The following is a 20,680-nucleotide window of genomic DNA, read 5'->3' as shown; positions in this document are numbered from 1 at the left end:
AAAAAGAAAAGAACACTTACAACTCAACAGTAAAAAGAATAACAATTCAATTAAAAATGGGCAGAGGACCTGAACAGAGAGATATCTCCCCGAAGAAGATACACAAATGGCCAATAAGCACATGAAAAGATGCTCAACTTCATTAGTTATCAGACAAATGCAAATCCAAACCACAAGGAGCTAGCATGTCACACCCACTAGGACAGCTGTAATAAAAAAAGGTAATAACACGTTGAAGAGGTCATAGAGAAACTGGAACACTAATATATTGCTGATGATAACGTAAAATAGTGTAGCCCCTTAAAAAACAGCCTGGCAGGTTTCAAAATATTAAACACAGGTACCTTATGACCCAGCAGTTTCACTCCTAGTTATATATATAAGAGCAAGGAAAACATGTACACAAAATCTTGTTCATAGCAGCATTATTGATAATAGCTAAAAAAAGTGGGAAAAACCTAAATTTCCATCAACTGATAAATGATTAATAAAATAGGATTTATTCATATAATATCATTTGGCAATCAAAATAAATGAACTACTGATTCATGCTTCAACATAAATGAATATTGAAAATGTTATGCTGAGTGAAAGTAGCCAGTCACAAAGGACCACATATATTAGTATGATACCATTTATATAAACTTTCCAGAATAGGTAAACCCATAGACACATTAGTGCTTACCTACAGTTGGGGGGCGGGGGGGATTGGAAGGGATAAGGAGTGATGTGTAAGAGGAATGGGATTTCTTTTGGGGATATGAACATGTTCTAAAATTGATTGTGGTGGAAGTTGCATAACTCTGAATATGCTAAAAAGCACGGAATTCTACACTTAATGGCTGAATTACATAGTTATGTTAATTATGTCTTAATAAAGCTGTCAGTTTTAAAATGACCAGTTTATGAAGACATATTTAAAATGAGATTCCATAGAGACCCATATTAATAAAAGCAACATTCCTTTATAAAGGAAAGATGATTAATTCACATTGGGTATATCATATGAACCAAAGATACTGGTTCAAGTTATTTTAGACCTGGTCATTTCTTACTAATTAAACTTCTCTGTAAACAAACTTAAACTTTTCAGGTAAGGTGGTAAAATTTTAAAACCAATCTCTTCTTCATGGAACGCTTCCAATCTTTGGCTTGCCAGCAAAGCTGACTGAATTTTGTCAGTAAGTCTGAGCCCAAGGAAAAAAGGAGTAAATACTAGACCAGATCGGTTTCTATTTTTATGAAAGTCCAAGATGACCAAATTAATTTAGTCATATTACCCCACACACTCTATTTCCATTGTTATTTCTACATGCTTTGTTGGGAGAACCAAGAGTAATGATGCTCAAGGGTTGGCCAGTGGAGCACAGCATGGTTACAACAGGTTCCAGGCCCTTAGTGCTGAGCGCTGGTCTACCCTTTTATTGGCCTCCACACTGGCTGAAGCAGGGCCTGTGGATCTCTGTGCTCTGCCGACTGAAGGCTTACATGGCATGGACAAGAGTACCATGAAGCAGAAATGGAGGTGGTAGAGCAGAGGTTAGTATTAATAGTTTCATGGTGTTTGGAGCCCAAAAGGCATGGCTTTTAATCCTGGCTCAGCCATTTATTAGTTGTCTGACTTCGATACATTTACTTAATTTCTGAGTTTAATTTTTCTCATCTGTAAAATGGGGGTTGTAATATAACCAACCTTTCATAGGGCATTGTAGAGATTCAGACTCCCAGCAGCATAAAGAGATCAGTAGTAAGTGCTATGTTCCTGACTACTACTATTATTACTGTTGTTATTATTATTGTTGTTGTTGTTGCTAGAATGAGATTCACTCTCACATTCATTATTAATCTCTATAACATGCAATTCTCTAACATACCAAAACCTACAAAAAAATCAGGCACGCTCATGAGTATGCAATTTAAAATTGTAAATTATGCTGAAGGGATAATGAATAATTCTAAATGTATTATTTTAGCTGGAGCACTGGGCCCAAGAACAGCACATGGGGCCTGTAGCCTGGCTGCCTGCTCTGTCTCCCAGAATCAAGATTATGCAGGGTTCCAAAGCTACCTTCAGCATAAGCTGTCCAAACCAACTGCTACCCCAGCAAATGATAGCCTAGGATGCACTTAGGCCAGATGGTCACGGAGCGCAAGAATGGACTGTGGATCAATAATTATAGCTCTGAAGTGGAGCATAGAGGAGCAAACCAAGATCTCCCAAGCACGAATAGTTACTTGCATACCACGTGCTCTTCAGTCCTTCCTTTTTGGGCCCAGGTTCAGGCACCCAGAGGAACTATGATTTATGTGCAAGATACGGAGAATGTATATAAAAAGAGGGAGAAAAGAGAAAATTCTTCCAAGGGTTCAGAATACTTCAACTCAACTGGACGCAGTTCTGTATTTTCAGCTCCTCTTTATGCCACCTACCCCAAAAGGCTAGAGAGCCTCTGAACTACTCCTGCTGAGGGTATTCTGGTTCTGAGCATCAACTCCATGACAAAAGTTAATGACTATTTACTGGCATAAGAAGATTGTTGCCATCATCATCATCAACAAATACTTATCGGCTACCTGAGCTGGATCATGCGGCAAGGTGGTTATGGAAATGCTTTTTTGTTATCAGAAAGGTCTGGGCTCCACTTCTAGCTCTTACTATCCACTGACCTTGGGCAAAGTTGTCGAACTCTCTAAGCCTCAGTTTTCTCCTTTACAAGAGCTAATGTTAAAGCCTACCGTACCTGGTTATAAGGAGGATTTAATCGGATGATGAGTTTGAAATTTATTTTTAAATCACAATCTGCTAATTGAGTGTTGTTGTTATGAACAAAATGGTGGATATAAGGGTTTTGGAGGAAAAAAAGAGGTGTCATGGAAGGCTGAGGTCATCAAGAATGAGTTTTATCCCTGGCCAGGTAGCTCAGTTGGTTAGAGCATCGTCCTGATATGCCAAGGTTGCTGGTGAGTTCAGGGGTAATAGGCAACCTTGCCTGGGGGCTCCGAAACTTGAGATACTATAGCCCTACTGCGCCTTGACTCCAATGATGAGCTGCATGCTCAGGCCCCAGGGCATGGGTATTTGTACCCTCCTTGCTATGGTGCCCGACTCCTGGTTGTGTTTGCTACTGTGACACTGACGTGGCCTAGAGAGCCAGGAAGTCGGATGTGAAGCTAAGATGAAAATACAAACACATCTACTTGTAGCTGAAATAGCATGTTCCTTAAAGCAATTAGATTCCTGATTAGAACATTCAAACATTTACATACATATATACTTAGTATAATTACTGAAATAAAAAAAGGTTAATCATTGGAAAAAAAACAGCACAATTTAATGTAATGTAATGTTTTAAAATTCAATACCCTTCTAACCTTGCCCTTTTAATTTTGCAAATGCTAGATGTGTTTTATATTTGAAGATTCATTTGGAAATCATTTAGGTCACCATTTGGATAGGCTGTTTTTAATTCATATTGCTACTGACGTTTGTCCCTGTGAGTACCACAGATGCAGGGAAGGCAGGATGGATTTATGCACAGTGCAGTGGGCCTCTTCCAAGAATGATAAATCCTTTGGTTTCCAAAACATTAAAGATGAACTGATAAACCCTAGCATGGTTGCCTGGTGACCTGGTTGACTTTCTCTATATTCATCCAAATGACTCAGTGATGTGTTTTCAACTTTTCTTGTCCTATGTTCTCCCTCAGTGCCCTTGATTTTAGCTCTTCAATATTTTACACCTTGTGCAGTTTCTTCAGCTGCAAAACAGCAATAATAATGGTACCCACCACACAGGTTGCTCAGAGAATAAAAGGAATTGCTTCATGTAAAATGCTTATAATAGTGCCTGACACATAGTAAGCACTCAAAAAGAGCTATTATGATCATGCCAAACCTGTCATTACTCCCTTCATGCTCTCCCTCTGAATGTCATTGGCATCTGCCCATTTGCCCAAGGTGACTTTGTCCTTGACTACCCTTTCTTCTTCATCCTGCCACATCTAAACAAAAAGTTCTGTTGATTCTTCTTAAGATTCCAAAATACAATTCTGACCATGTCATAATTCTCCCGTAACTTGCACTCTCTCACTCCCAACCTACACACACACACACAAAACCAAACAAAAAAACCCAAAAACAAAACCTTACACCAGCAAACCAGAGTGCAGCCTCCAATCTCCTGGTGGCGTTCCCTGCAGGGCTATGTTGAGAAGGAATATGAGGTCAAATCTGGGCTCAGTGGAATGGAGTCCTGTGATTGATTATCAATGTTTTCCATGATGAGTGGGGGTTGGGGAGGCTGATGACCCATATGCTGTGAATTTATAGGCCCTGATACAGGATCTATATCTGGATATTGACTTAAGATGATAAAGAACTTATGAAGCCACAGATACAGAATCCCTGGGTTCCTTTTCACTGTTGATTTAGACTTCCAATGCTGTGTGTCACAGACAGGTTCAGACATTTGCAGAAGCAGATAGTAGACATTCTTACTGTATTGCTGACTACTTGTAAAGAAAGTTTCCAAGTCCCTGATTCGACCACATTTGGGGAGAATTTCATTCCTTAGTCCTCTAGCAATTGGTGTGGCACATGAGTATGAGTAATTTGTTGCCTCCCTCCACAAACAAGAAAGAAATGTTGAAAAGGAGAGTGGGGGTGTGTTCCAAATTTAGCTTTCCTTCCAACCTCTGACCATATGGTTGGTGGTTAAAAAAATGATTACCAAGCCAACGAAATGTAACCTGATATTAGCAGTTCCACTCTGACTCTGGGAAACCAAGGCTAATACCAGCACACGACATTCATTTGTCTTAATGCTATCTGATATAGGGAGAGTGAATTCTAAAACTGGTGCTCCATGAGCTGGCCTGTAGGACTCTCATCCAGGTTTGGGATGGAGCTGATAAGATTTCCATTAGTTAGCAGACAGATTTTAGTGGGAGCTCATCAACCTCCACAGGGAATAAGGGGCTTTGAGAAAAAAAGTTTATGGATCTGGGTAACAGTTTCCAAGTTAAGGAAGTTTCCAAGTCTAGTATTCCAAATCCTAGATTTCAGAGTAACTGAAAATGAGGGGCTCTTTCATTTGCCAGCATAACTTGGAAAAAGAGAAATTTTCTCTTACTTGTGGTGGAAAGAGCTATTGATTCAAGCCTAAAACTTTTAAGGATGAAGGAAGGAAAATAAATCTTCCAAAATATCCCCTCACCCTGTGGTATGCTGGTAGATATTTAACAACTGGCCCTCAAAACACAACAAAACACATAAGTTGATTTATTTTAAATTTTGCTGGAATAAAGGATGCAGAGAACACAATTTACAAATAATAAAAACTATGCAATAGTCTTTATTGTAAACTCCGTAAGTCAACTGATTCTCACAGAATGCACTCATTGATTTTGGCAGACTTGAATCTGTAGCCAAAACCAGGGTTGCGATTGATGAGAAAGCGTACTTCCAGCAAGAACTCTGGTTGACTTATTGGTTTACATTAAGGAGCAAGACAAAAATGAAGGAACAAATATGAATGTTGGAACCTCACACCTTCATCAATGATGGGAGTGACATCTCTGCTAAATCAGATAATAGTTTTCGAATACTGGGAGGATAATTCCTCAATGTTTTGTGCTATTTGCAATGTAACAGCTACAGAAACAACACGATTTAAAGTTTCATCTGTACTATTAACATTTTTTCCATCAACAAAACAATAAATAAAGCCCTAATTTGTGTTATTCTGGTCATTTCTGTGGTGTAAATATTTCCATCATGGTCAATTTCAAGCTACCAACATGACAACACTACACAGAGTTGGGAAGCCTTATCTACTTCTTCCACCACAGACACAATAGACACAAATAACCTCAAGAGCATAGATAATGGTAAATGTAATAAAATAATTAGGATGTGGTGAGTTTTGAAGATGTCACCTTTCTTTTTAATATAATGTATTAAATTGTAAATCTATGGAATTTAATTTTTAATAATGGCTATGTTTAACAATTGGCTCACGAAAATTCTGAAATTTAACAATTGGTTATTATGAACCAGTGCAAGCCAGCACCAGTCCACTACTGCCCTTACCCCTATTTAGATTGCTGCTTTCGAGTCTATTATTCTATTGAGTCCAAGAGTAAGGAGGGGAACAGGCAGAGACACAGAGAGTAGGCTACTTCTCCTTACCCAAAGTGGGGTGTGCTGTTCTACTATTTATTACCAGTTGTCAAGGAGAGGAGTACAGAAATTACAAGTAAGCGCTTAGAAATTTTTATAGCAATTTAGCAGAGAGATTTTTTAGGTGTGCTCAGTCTTACAATTTAAAATTGTGGCTTGTATGTAGGTCTTTTGGTTATTTCCCTTTTAAAGTAATTTTAAATGTTTTTTTAAAATATGTTTTTATTGATTTCAGAGAGAGGAAGGGAGGGGAAGAGAGAGATAGAAACATCAATGATGAGAGAGAGAGTCATTGATCAGCTGCCTCCTGCATGCCCCGTACTGCAGATTTAGCCCAAAACCCAGGCAAGTGCCCTGAGCAGGAATAGAAATTGTGACTTCTCAGCGCATGGGGTGATGCTCAACCAACTGAGGCACACTGGCCAGGGAGATAGCATTACTCTTGATAAAAGTCCCAGAGCTTAATGGCTCGGACAGGAAGCATAACAGGGCAGTAGACCTAGACAAATGAACTCTAGAATATATTCTCCCAACTCTAGAATATATTCTAGAATATGAACTCTAGAAACAAACTGTCTAAAGCATCTCAAGTTATGGTAACTTTATAGTAACTTTTTACCTTTCCTTACTTTCATCTATCACCGGTTTACCTGTGGTAATTCCCTAGTCAACACTAAGGCATGGGGAGGCCCCGTTCTGGGTACACTTCTTCAATGGGGAGGTAACAGCACTGTTAAAGTTTGTATCTAAATCCCTCTTTGTGAGCCTTGGGAACTGGGCAAAACTCTGGGGTGAGGTGGGAATGGCCGTCCTATCAATCTATTTGCAAGAACCACCTGGTCTGTATCTGGGTGAAAGTGCTATTATAGTGAGCTTTTCTTCCTTCACCTTCCCTATGGCAATTGATCTCTAAAAGAAAAGATCAAGGCATGAAAGCAGATTACTTATAGCTAAGAGAAAGATAGAATGGAAATAATCAAGGGTCCTCTCTTGACCCTCCCCAGCTCATTGCCCACCCCTACCCCCACTGCCCCACTGCCACCAAAGAAAACAAAACATAACTAGCTGTGATTCTTTCAAGATGTAGGTGACTACTACTGTTGTGACAGTGGTTATTTGCACAACTCAGCAGACATATTTGTCATTGCTTAAATACCTTCTCAGTAGGTTAAAAACAAGTTAATGAATAACTGAAAATGATGCCTTGGGGATGGAGAAGAGGGAGTACACTGTTATGAAAATTGTTGGCCAGAACACTGGGGACTGCATTTATAATTTTAGCTACAGGATTTTGGAGACTAAAATTAACTTATAACCCAATGGAACTAAACAATATTAATAATATTACTCTAAATAGGTAACTGTTTTACAGTTTATAAAGTACTTTTACATGCATTATCAAGTATGTTTCATTCAAAAAGTTATGAAATGAACAGGTCAGAAAATGTTTTATCATTATTTTTGCACATGAGGAATACGAGGCTCAGAGGAACTGGATGACTTTGTCCAAGGCCACGATATTGGAAAGTGGCAGAGAAAGAACCGAGACTCAGCTTGTTTGACTCTTTAGATGAAATGCCCTTCCTTCTCTTTGTCTCAAGCTTCAGCAACCTAAGGGTAGGAGGGTATCATGTTTACCCATCAGATGGGATCTACCTTTCAGTGTTGATGACATGGGGTCCCTTACACTGAGGTCACATGTTTGAGGAACTGATATCCCAAGAAAGAAGGTTGGAGGGAGTCACTACAAGATCTTGCCTGGGAATTTCAGGAATGGATTATTTAGTGGGAAGCAACCTGCAACATAAGTGCCAAAGAACTGACTGCTGGGTTTTCAAAGAGTGCAAAGGAAGTAGGTTTGGGTTGTTCAAGTTATAGAACACATTTCTGGAAAACTTCCATAATTTATTCCTGGACTTGCTACCAATAGGGCAGTATAAATAGATATATTAATGTATTCACGTGTATTTTGAGCTCTGAACAGGACTCAAGAACTTTCCCATCAAAAAAACCAAGGATAGTTAATTCCCCTATAAACTTCCTACTCATTCTTTAGCAAGCAATATGATTTGTTCTAGAATATGAAAATTTTGAAGATGTCACCCATGATAAAAGGCCAAACATAAAGTTCCTTCATTCATTTTACCCTTTTAATCAAACCAACCCATTAATGAATTTATGAATACATACGACTACCAGTCTACATTTATGAAGGTTTCACTTGACAATTTACAAGAACAGTTAAGCCCCTGAAGTGTCCTTCACCTTTCCTATGTGCACAGGCTTGTTAGGAGTAGAAATATAAGGTTACACTTGTTCCATTAAAAAAAAAGAATAAAAACCATTGGCTCAAAATTTTTTTCTAATTGCTGCCTTTTTCAGAGCCATTGTTCTTTTGCCTTCAGATTCTAAAGTAACTGTACAGAGGTAATATTTGGTGCAGAGACTCATGGGGTCCACAGCAATGAAGTCTTAATGCTTCACTCTAGTATTGCTGGGAAGAGTAGATTGTTGGGGGAGGGAGAAGACAGCTGCTTTCCCTCACAACACCTGGAGATAACAGAGAAAAATAGCAAAAGGGACCCACCTAGGCCCGGATTTCACGTTACCCTCACTCCCAGCCAAAGAACAAGTGGCAAGGTTTATCTTTTCAGTTCCCAGACTGACATGGAGAGAGTGAAAGTTTCTTGAGGGTAAACATTTCCACAAGAAGCATTTGTTTAATATGGGCAAGAAACATCCATTTGGTTTTAATGTTGGGTCAAGTCCTAAACCCAAGATATGTTTTATGATCTCTCCTCAGTCCACCACAAACCAGCTGAAGCCTCTCTTATTCCAATGAAGCAACAAGGAATGTTTCTATCTTCTACAGTCTGTTTTCACTTTCTTCATCCAAAGAAATAGGCTTTCAGAGTATCCATGATCACTTTGTCCTCTCTTTGGCCTGGCTTGAGCCAAGACTACCTTTTTTATTTTATTTATGATTCACAGTTATAAAGACATTAGGCTCACCAGAATGTTCTGGCTGTACCCAAAGAATAGTGCAAGCTGGAGCAAGAACAGGTCTAGGGAGGACAAGGAGTGAGGGAGTGGTAACGCAGATGTCTCTAAAATAAGTGGTTTTTTTTTGCTGTGAGTTGATTTGTGAGCGTATGTTTCTATTGTGGTGCCAACAGCAGGTGTGCATACCTATATGAGTACATGCACATGTGTGCATGCATACTCCCATGTGTGTGTGTTTCTGCGTGGGTGAGAGTGGAGACTTGGTGGAGAGGGGGCAGATGCTTAAGATGGTTAGTCATCATGTCTTGGCCAGGAACACCTGGCTAGAACTTGCAAAGCTTCTCGGGGATCAGCCCTAGCTAAAGCATTGGGAATAGCCAGTCTCCCAAACAGCTCACAGTAAGAGCTCCCACAAGGCCAGTAACTAGGAACAATGCTGATGGTAGCTTGGCAACAAGACAGTCCGCTTGCTGCACTAAGTCCATCATGGATGATCTGTCTTTGGAAGGGAGTCTTAAAATGGGTGTTCAGTGCAAAAATGTCTCATAACTCATGGACTAAATTCAATCATTCCATAAAATGTGTGCTGAACAAGAGATGCAAGAAAGCCTAAAAGTTTCCTGAGATTTTCGAATAATAAAAATAGTCTTCTGGTTGTTATAAACATTGGTAGAGCTTAACTGTTACAAAGCACTTTCACACTCATTATCACATTTGGTTTTCACAGTAATTCACTGAGGTAGGCAAGGATGATTCCCCTATATTACACATGAACAGAGGGCTCAGAGCAGCTACATAACTTCCTCAAGGTCTCACTGTTAGTAAATGTGCTAGGACTGGAACCCAAGTATCCTAATCTACCATATGGATAACTGGGCTTTGGACTTATTTTATACTGCCTAGAATAATTAGCTCACTGTGGGGTATTTTAGTGGGTTCTTAGATGTTTGAAGTATTAAGCCTTAATGCCACAAGTGCTCAATTAGGAGGTGGTAAGGGCTCCAAACAGATCACCTAGGGACCTTCTGATTTAGTGGGTCTGCGATGGCACCTGAGACTCTTCATTTCTAACAAACGTCCAGATGATACAGATGCTGCTGGTCCATGAACCCCACTTGGAGCAACAAGGGGTCAGGGGGTATTGCTGAATGTTGGTTACCTAATTTTAAGTGCCTTTCATGGGTCTCAAACAAAAAATGCAATTCTAATCTTCAGACTCTTTGAGCTCCCAAAGGTTAGCAGCAGCAACAGAAGCAGCAACAAACCAGTAGATTTAATAGTAGATAACATGTTTTGATTGCTTATTAGGTGCAAGGTATGTGTCAAATGCTTTGCATGGATTATTTTATTTAATCACCACAACCCTGTGAAACAGGCTGAGGGAGATGAAGTAATCCACCAAAAGGGAAATGCATTAGCGTTGGTACTGAGAAGAGAAAGGAACAGGTTAAGCTATAACTGTGGTAAGACATCATGTCATAGTCATCTCACCAACAATGAAATTCAATAATCAGAGAGAAGGAGCAGACCCTAAGAATTCTGTGTTAAATTTAGAAGTAAGAATTATGAAAAAAAAGGAGCACTCAGGAAGCTTTGAGATGAAGAGTTTTAAAAGTGAATATAGCCCAGAAAGTATGGAAACTGCTCAGAACTTATTAGCATCCTGGTGTACAAGTGTGCTGAGGGTCAGGTGTAGGCAGCCCTTGGTAAGAAGTCGGGCTTGCTAGATTGGAAAAGTGAAAGGCGTAATAGCAGGGAAAATGAAATCTCTTTGAAAGTGGAAATAGCTCAAGAGAAGAAAACTGGGAATCTGCAAGGTTAGAAAAAAACTCAAAAGATGTCCCTAAAAGACTCCAATAAATACCTTGCCAGGGACTAGAGACAAATAAATGAACACGGTCACAGGTATCTACCACTAGCGTGCCCTGCAGAATTTGTTTGGGCGTTCTCTTTATTTTACAAATGGAGAAAATTACTTCTAGAAAGAGAAGGGGGCTTGACCTACGGCATATGGGAGTTAGAAGCAAAGCCAGGTATAGAAACTAGGTGTCCTGCACTTCATCCCACGCATCAAAAGAAGGAAAGAACTGAGCCAGAGAAGCCAGTCAGTAGGACCACTTGCTGGTTGTGGTGCACAAGGTCTGTTCAGGGACAAAAGAGAGTCAAAACATACTCTGAGCTTTGCAGGAAGAAATCTGGAAGTTCAAAATGAGATGATGGTAAACGAACAGTGTTCCAAGTCTGGTTGACTAAACAGATGTTGATGATTCACCAGGACCAGATGGCATCTACCCAGATTTTGAGTAAAATTGTGTAATAGCTGACCAAAGTGTATAACCTATCGTTCCAAGTAGTGTTATGAGCCTGGCAAACTGCCAAGAAGTCTTCTCTCCATGAGAAACATTTCAAAGGGGATCCAAGGAATCCAGGTTGGTAAGATCACTGAGCATGTTAGGCAAGTGTAACCTACTAGGAGTAAGACATCATTTTTCCTGTGAATTAAATTAACCACCATCTATGTAGTGTTTTACAGTTTACAAAGCACTTAGGGTTTAATCCTGCCTAACTAGTTGACTAGAATTCTTTGAAAGAAAAAACACGCATGTTAGACTTTTTTTTTTGGGGGGGGGGGCTAGAATTCAAAAAAAGAAATCATAAAAAAATTTAAAAGAGCCAAAGTAAATGAGATCTGTGTTTTCTCTGGAGAAGAGAGAAAAGACAGAGGCTTAAGAAGAGATCTCTGGATAATACCCAGTTTTAGGGTAGGATTAGGAAAAACTAGTAAACAAAACAAATACGATGCTCTAAGAAGAGAGGGTCAGGTGATGTCTCTTCCTTAGAAAGTTACCACATCACTGGTTTTCAATAGACTACCAAGATTGCATTTGTTTTATAATTAAAAGAACCAAAGAAATTTCCAACGGGAAACAGCCAACTGATTATGTCAGTTCATTTTAAACCATGAAAAACATGAAGTTACCCTTTTAATCTACGTAGGTCCAAATATTTTAAAAAGGCTACCTGAAAACTTCATTTTCTGGAGTATATTCTTTCCTTGAAGAGTTGATGGCATTGTGTGTTGCAGGGATTTTAGGGGAGTTACAGAGAGCAGATTCAATTGGTTTTTAATTCTGAAGTATCAGCATTTTAGCTCAGATTTTAGCCAGCACCTAATCAGTTACCTGCAAGGAAGCGGAGCTGATTCTTCACTTTCATCATTCCATCACCAGAGCCTCCAATGCACTCATCTTCATCATCGCCGCAGTCTCCACTTGCAAGCCCTTCTTCATCAAGGCTCTTATCTAGGACTCTACCTTTGGGTACAGACATGGTTCTCAGGAGCTGAAAGAAAACAGAGAGAAATATAGCAGCTCTTCATATTTCTTGGGTAGGTCTAAAACAGTGTGATATTAACAAAAGGCATTAAAAATGCTGACTGAGATACACAGAAGCTCTAAAAAATTAATTTCAAATTTAAACAGGTATAAACTGCTTATACGCTTTGGAGTTTCATACTCCTGGACATTTCTATGGCATTTCATATGATTCTCTACTCCTCTACTGCACTTACACCATGTGTATATTGCATCAAAACTTTTCATGCCATGGTATTTAAGTTCCTGAAAGCCTCCATGATAGGAGGGCCAACTGATGAGAAACTTAACACATCATAGGCAAAGCATATTGATAGGCTGAGAGGACACTGAGACCAGAAAAGGTCCCTGTGGAAGCCCCTATAACTATATTTACATTACTAAATTAAAACAACAAATGCTTCCCACCAAATGAAGAGGGTGGCAGTGAATATTATATACACTTTAAGTGAATACCTACAATTAATTGCCATGTGCCATGCCTTGATCACTAGAAAAACTTTTAAAATATCTCCCTCTTCTATAATTTCAATAAGATGCTTTGAAATTCATTTTGCTTTTTTTGGTAGATAATATGCCTACTTAGGAGCATGCTTGTCTTGCTTTTCAGTACCTGGATTTTCGGTCACATTGTCAGTGCCTTTCTTACGTTATGGTGACTCCCACTTCCCAGAAGTCTTTGCACTGACCCAGAAGCCCGGCTCACAGCATGAGTGGTCTCTGAGGGCAGTTCTCAGACTCTCCAAGGCTGTATTCCAATATCCTCTATTTCTGCTCTAGCTTCTGCCCCAACCCCTTTTGATTCCTAAATCTCAGTTTTACCTCCTATTTTTAAATAACAGCCAACAAAGGATGCTGGATGTACTGAAACTGAGGTTTTTGTGATTGTGAAAGAGGTATCCAGAAAAAAAAAATGGTGCATACTCAGGCATGTTTTGGTTTCTCTGGTTTCCATTGTCTGTGTTTATTGTCCCTGCAAAATATACCTTTATGTTCTCTACTTGTGATTTAGCTGATCTACTATCAACTCTGAACAAGCTACATACCATAGAGAAATTTGACTCTGCAGGTTTATTTTTTTAAGCTAAGAAAAGTCGAAATAGTTTTTTCCTGCCCAACAACCTCTAATGGTGTCAGAGAAGCCAACCCACCTACCATCTGCCACTCCAGCACCATCTCCACCCTGCTGCTCTAATATATCCCTTCTCTAAACCTCCCCCACCCTCTACCATTCATCCTACAAGTCTAATTATATACTACAGACACATAGGCTAGGATAAGCTAGACCTAGGATAGTGGCTCTCAAACCTTTTGGTGGTATCAGGACCCCTTTATACTATTTTTGGGAATCCCAGAGAACTTTTGTTTATATAAATTATATCTATTGGCATTTACCATCTTGAGAAATTTAAAAATATTTAATAGCTAATTTAAACATAACAATAATAAAACCATGATGTGTTAACATAAATAACATTTTTAATGAAAAAGAAATATATTTTCCCTGACATAAAACAGAAGGAAGGATGTCATTCTTTTACATTTTTGCAAATATCTTTACTGTCCAGCTTAATATGATAGCTGGATTATCATATCTGCTTCTACATTCAATCTGTTATATGTTGTTTTGGTAGAAACATTTGCAGAAAATCCAGCCTCTCAAAATATGTCATGGGAAAAGAGAGAAATATTTTAGTAGCTTTATGAGGTAATTGTGGAAATTTTCACTGATACTACAGAGAAACTCAAGTGGGAAACAGTTGCAATATAGAATATGAAACCACATAAATAAACTTTTCATGTTCTGTTATATTAAAATTCACTGGTATGTTTTGAACTTTGAATGGGTCTTTTACCCATTTTGTATCATCACACATGGGTCATCCAGAAAATATTGGTCCACTAAGCTATGCAGGTCTTCTAAAAGTTAACGCCTTTCATTATATGATATAAAAAAATCACATTCAGCCCGACCAGTGTTGCTTAGTGGATGAGCATCAACCCAGAAACCAAGAGGTCACCAGTTTGATTCCCGGGCAGGGCACATGACTGGGTTGCAGGCTCAATCCCCAGTAGGGGTGTGCAGGACACAGCCGATCAATGATGTTTCTCTCTCATCAATGTTTCTATCTGTCTCCCTTCCTCATTCTCTAAAAATCAATAAAAACATTTAAAAAAAAAAAATCACATCCATTAATGTCACCTACAATCTCATCAGGAAAGTCTTTAAGTTTTGGGAAGCCTTGAAACTTACTGTAAGAGATACAAATTTTCCAAACTTTTAATTTTTTTGAAAATTCAAATTTTGTCATTGGCCACAAATACTGAAAGTTTTTCTGTTAACTGATAGGCTCTCTTTCTTTTGAAGAAAGTGCCTTTCATTAATCCCTTCAGCAAACATTAATTGAGCACCTAATAGGAGCTGTTTTCATTTCTGCCTATTGAAAACACTTCATTCTTTCAAGCCAAGTTCAAATGTCACTTCCTTAACAAGGCCTTCCCAGCTACCACAGATGGTCATTATAGTTCTCCCTTTCCCTCTCCCATCGCTGCTCCCTTTATCTGTACCTTCTAAATAGCCCTTTATGTGTGCAACCTAGTATTATTTATTTGTACATGTGACTTTGCACCACCACCAGACTGAGGTGCCCTGGGGCTTTGTCTTATTAATCTTTGAACCCCATAGTAATTAAAGCAGTGTCTTGCACATAGTAGGCACTCAACACATGTGCTATTGAACTGAAGCAAAGTAACGTGGCATGGTATCTTTAATTTTTCAAATCTGTTTCCACAGGCGCATGAAAAAGGAGAAAGCCAAAGTGCAGATTAATTATACAAGAACCTATGAATAGATAGCTAAATCCTTTTGGACGACCCTGGCTAAGAGCTGCAGCTAATCTTTGAGGGGCCATTTTCCAACCTCGTGTACAATGCCCTCAGTATTCTCTGGTAGTTCAGTGTTCGTTTTTTAAGTGCAATTAAAAAAACTTTAAAACTTTGCCATTGAGATAACTTCGTTAGTTCTTAAATTACTCTCATTTTGGAGACAGCTTCAGCATTGGAGAAGGATTATAGTATACTTTCAAAGTCTTTTACACAGACATCTGCTGATGAGCCTAACCCTCACACATTAACAGAACAAATCCAAAACTAGAAAGCTATTGTTAATGTAAAAGTCTTAAAGAACACTCTGAAGCTCCAGAATGTTGAAAGAAGGGCAATCTGTCAGAGATGAGAAATTGCCAGCAAGGACTGTGGATTTAGTACAGCCTGGAATTTGGAACAGAAATCAAATCAGCTAATTACAATTCACAATATTGACCTTTTTGTTCCCTTTCTCTTTACAATGTCTTCCAGACTGAACACTCACTTTATAAAAGGAAAGTTATGAGGGCCTTGCACACAAAATCAGGAACCTTTAGGTGCCTAATGCTTTTGATTAACTGTTTGCCATTTTCAAAGGACACTATCCTATTAGCTTTTCAAAAGTCAAGGCTCAGAAAAATTATTATCAATGTAAACTATCTTATTAAAACACAGGTCTGATTATTTCACTCCCCTAACCCCACAACCCTTCTATAAACCTGACATTTCTGCCACACATTGTTTGGCACTCCTTACTGGGAAGCCCTTCCACAGCCCAGCTTTTTCTACATTGACTCCTCTCCTTGCAACACTGTTTGAGTCACATGAGACGATCACAGTTGCTTAAATATGCAATGAATTTTTATTTTATAATTTAATATGTTAATTATATATATCAATATAATATAAAACGGTGAAAGGAAAGAGAAATAAGGGGAAAAAACCTAGTTCTAAACTCTAATAAACACTTGTATTTTCAAAAGTAGGTGGGTGGTTTTTTTTTGCCTACATTTTTACATAGTTGAACTTGGACTTTAGAATCACACTGACTGAGTTTGGAATTCTAGGTTTTCCACTTATTAACCTTTTCCCCCACTTATTAACTTTGCTGCTAATTTCTCTAAACTTCAATGTCCTCATCTGTAAAATGAGGAAAATAATGCCTGCCTCATAGAACAGTTGTAATGAAGAAATGTGATAAATGTAAAACTTTAAATGTGATAAAAAACAGTGCAGTACCATTAATGGATCTACTGAAATTTACTTAACAATTCTCTGAATATTGAATATTTATATTGCTTCTAGTTCTTTTGCTTCTATAAATAAAGATGGAATATCAGGAGCATTTACATAACTTTTTCTATATTTTGGATTATTCCTTAGTTTCTCATTAGTAGGATTACTGGGTCAAAGGGTATGTACATTTTTATACACCATGGGAGTGAGTCTCCAATTTTGTAAGAATCACCTAAGATGACTGTCAAAAACTCAAGCTCCCTGGCCCCACCCACAGAGCTTCTGATTTAGTAGGTCTGAAGCACATACCTAATGAAGCACACAAAATCTTCATTTTTAACTAGACCTGCCCCTCCATCTTATCATAAGCAAATCACAGACCACACTAATAAGACAGGCTGCTGCAATGTTACTCCATTTCCCAGAAACCCTCTGAAACCACCTTTGGACAAAAGTCACCTTAGCCCCATGTGTATCAGGATCCTTGATACATGCTCTTCAAACCAGTTTTTTTTTTAAGTAAATTTAACCTGATGATTTCCTTCTCACTTAGATATGGACATCATGACCTTTTGTCTGTGGAGTTAATGAAAATATCTGGGTGTACAGGTGATTGACTTTGTTTGATTAGAAAGGGAAATATTTGAAGTTAGCTTTGGGACAGGTACTTGGGGGTCATACAATAAAAGGAAACAAAAAGTCTGGAATAAATACTTAAGAAAATTAGAACCACAGTGTAAGAGGAAAAAAGGCTTTTTAGAATTTAGCAATTTCATGTTCTTAAAACCATAATAACCAAGATAACAAAAGAGCTCTGCATCATGGGACAATGTGATTTGGACAAAGCTCTTTTCGTGATTGGTTGACAGGAGAAAAAAGATCAAAGGACAAACTGGTTGTTCTTCGGGGGATCAAATATGCTGAAATTAGACCAGTGTGGGCAGCAACTCTTGATCTGTCTATATGGTATAAATAACATGCCTCTTGGAATTATCTTGATTGCAAAGATATGAACCTTATCAGCCACACATTGTGCTAGGGCTTAACATATGTTTTCTCACGTAATCCTTGAATCTTCACCGCCAATTAGTGTAACAGCGAAGGCTGCCATCCCCATTTCCCACATCAAGGGAGGCTACTGAGGCTCAGAGAGGGTACATGACTTGATCAAGTCACTGAGTAAGTGATAAAGACCTCATTAAAAATAAAGCCTTTTGCTCCCCAGTCCAGAGATTTTCAAGAAAAACATGCTGTCTTAAGTAAAGACATCAATTAATGGGTTTTTCATTTCATATTTTTGCAATCTTGACTGCCTTTACCTGAGAGAATTTCCAGTTCAATCTCAATTTTTCAGATGCTACCCATGAACTATACTATACCTTCATGGAAACGCTGTTATTTACTGGGTGGGAGAACCTTACCATCTATTGTGTCTTAAATAATCAACCTATCTCATCACAAATAGATTTGTTTTGAAAAGATTCAGACAACTGTTTAGAATAGAATGAAAAATTCCATTACTGCTACTACAAGGCTAAGAGTTTTCTTGACGTTAAGCTCTTTAGCATTTAAAAAATAAAGGATAAGTAACAAAATAGATATTGCAAATATGGGGCTTGGTAGGTACTTTGAGGAGTTAGCTGCTTTTGTCTCTTCTGGCTCCTCACATACCTGTCTCTAGGCATTTTTAAAATACCTGGATTCCAAATTACATTTTAAAGCTTTTAAGCTGGGCTTACAAAACTGATTTTGAACTATCTGGATGCTCAGCTTTATACAACCTGCAAGGAATGCTTTGGGGGCCCAGCCTCCCATGTCCACAGCAATGTAAACACATGCTTTACTGTTTGTATTTGAGCAGCATAAGCTAATGGGAAACAAATGTCGTGGCTCCAATGAATCCCAGCTTTCCTGGAATGCCATTATTATTTATACATCGTGCACATCCACAAGACCTAGGGCATGTGACCTCTGCATTGCATGCACACTTTCTTTGAACAAATGCACCAAACCATTGCCACAACTAATTGGAAACAATGGCAGCTCCACACATTTCAGATGAAGCCAGAACCCAAATATATAGGGCTAGAATTAATGGCTCTATATACAGTTTACACATTGTAGAGGGAATGAAGTATAGCAGTTAAGAGTGTGAGCTTTGGAATCTAACCAGTGCGGATTTAAATCTTTACTCAGCCTACGTACTAGCTCTGTTACTTTGGGCAAGTCACTTAACTTCTCTGAGCTTGAGCTTCCTCACCTGTAAAATGGAGAATAATGCTATTCATTAACTTCACAGGGTTGTTGAAGAAGTAAATATCACCATTCACATTTCATAGTCCCACGTATCATTCTTTCATAGAACTTCCCACGGTTTGTAATTATATACTCCATGTTGCACCCCCGTTAGACTAACAGAAGGAATAGTCTATTTCGATTACCAGTGTGTGGCACAAAGTCAATGTTCAACAATATTCATTAAATGAATACATGAACAAATAAATAGAAAAATGTGTGTAAAGTGCTTATGGCAAGGTAATAAGTTCTCGAACATGTTAAGTCTGCTACTGAGGATGATGATGCTCTTGAAGAGGAAGAAGGGGAGGGGGGGGAGCATAGTAGTAGACATGAAGAGCTTATTACAAATGCCTTGTAAAGCAAAACAAATAACAGTTCATGGCCAAACACTGAGGCACCAGAAAGAAGAGTCTGAGAAACCCTTCTGGATGCCCCCAGTAAGATGAGTACCTGTGTGTTAGGTATAAACAGAGATGTTTAGGAAAGAGCAAAAGGACCGGCTACAGGCTGTGCATCCATGTGGTATCAGCAAGAAGACCACCCACACCCAGGTGCTCTCTTGTCAGGGCATAGCTTCCATGTCCACCGTTTATCCACAGCATATACTTTCTCTACCACTTCCAGGTTCCCGGTTTTTACTTTATGCTTGTTAATGTAGCACTGAAACTTGTGAAAATAAGTCCTCCCAATCAAATGAATGTTGGGATAGCAAAACAAACCGGGATATGAAAGAAGCAAACTTAGGATGGAATTAAAACTATCTCGGTGGGGCTCCGTCCTAGTGGTAGAAATGGTTCTATGCAGTTTTAGGAAGCTACCCACTGCCTTAAAGTAAACAATTGCTAATAACATTAATAACATTACCAATAGCTTATACCTGTATAGAGTTTTATTCTTTTCTAAGGGGAGGCATGGCATAATGGTTAAAAGTTCATACTCTGGGGTCAAAAAACTTATGTTTAAATCTAGACTCTATCACTTATTAGCCCTGTTACTATAAGTTATGCTTTAACCTCTCTGAGCCTTATGCTTCTTATCTATTAAAGTGGTTATAATAATACCTACACCTATTTCCCACACTGCATGACCGTGGGGATTAAATTAGGCAATCCATGCAAAGCACTGAACTTGGTATGTGGCAGTAAGTGTTCACACAATGATCTGTTAATATTATATAGTAAAAACTATATATGTATAAAATCTGAATCTCTGAAGGGAATGAATTCTCATTTAAAAATATGTTTTTATTGATTTTAGAGAGAGACCAGGGAGAGGGAGAGAGATAGAAACATCAATGTGAGAAACATCCATCACCTGCCTCCTCCACACCCCCTACTGGGGATCGTGCCAGCAACCCAGGCATGAGCCCTGACTGGGAATAGAACCAGCGACCTCTCAGGGCATGGGATGGTACCAACCAACTGAGCTGCACTGGCCAGGGCTGAGTTCTAACCTTCTGGGAGCATTAACATTAAATTCTGGCCCAGGTAGGACTCATTCTGCAGAATGCTGTAGGCCCTTAATAGATATTAGTTATTGTGTCATTACTATCAACATTTCATTATTTTTATAATTAAAAGCACTTCCATCTCTCTTCTCTCCTTGAGGCACCCAAGACACCCATGAGGCAGTGGGGAAAGTATTATTAGCCTCATTTTATAAATAAGAAAACTGGAGCCGAGAGAAGTGAGGTAACATCCCCATTTTTAGCCTGAAAACTGTTT

General features: G+C 38.7%; 1 protein-coding gene across 1 annotated transcript in view; it reads right to left on the bottom strand.

Annotated features, from left to right (window-relative positions):
• The window catches only part of GPC3 (glypican 3), a 357,395-nt gene that overhangs the window by 28,853 nt on the left and 307,862 nt on the right, over positions 1 to 20,680 (bottom strand). The window contains exon 7 of the mRNA XM_081125313.1: positions 12,366 to 12,525. Within this exon, the coding sequence (XP_080981439.1) occupies positions 12,366 to 12,525 (160 nt within the window). The remainder of the gene's footprint in view (positions 1 to 12,365; positions 12,526 to 20,680) is intronic.

This window comes from Miniopterus schreibersii, assembly GCF_964146895.1.
Source record: "Miniopterus schreibersii genome assembly, chromosome: X".
NCBI classification, from domain to species: domain Eukaryota; kingdom Metazoa; phylum Chordata; class Mammalia; order Chiroptera; family Miniopteridae; genus Miniopterus; species Miniopterus schreibersii.
The sequence above is the reverse complement of the archived record's forward strand: the minus strand, read 5'-3'. Positions and strand labels throughout refer to the sequence as shown.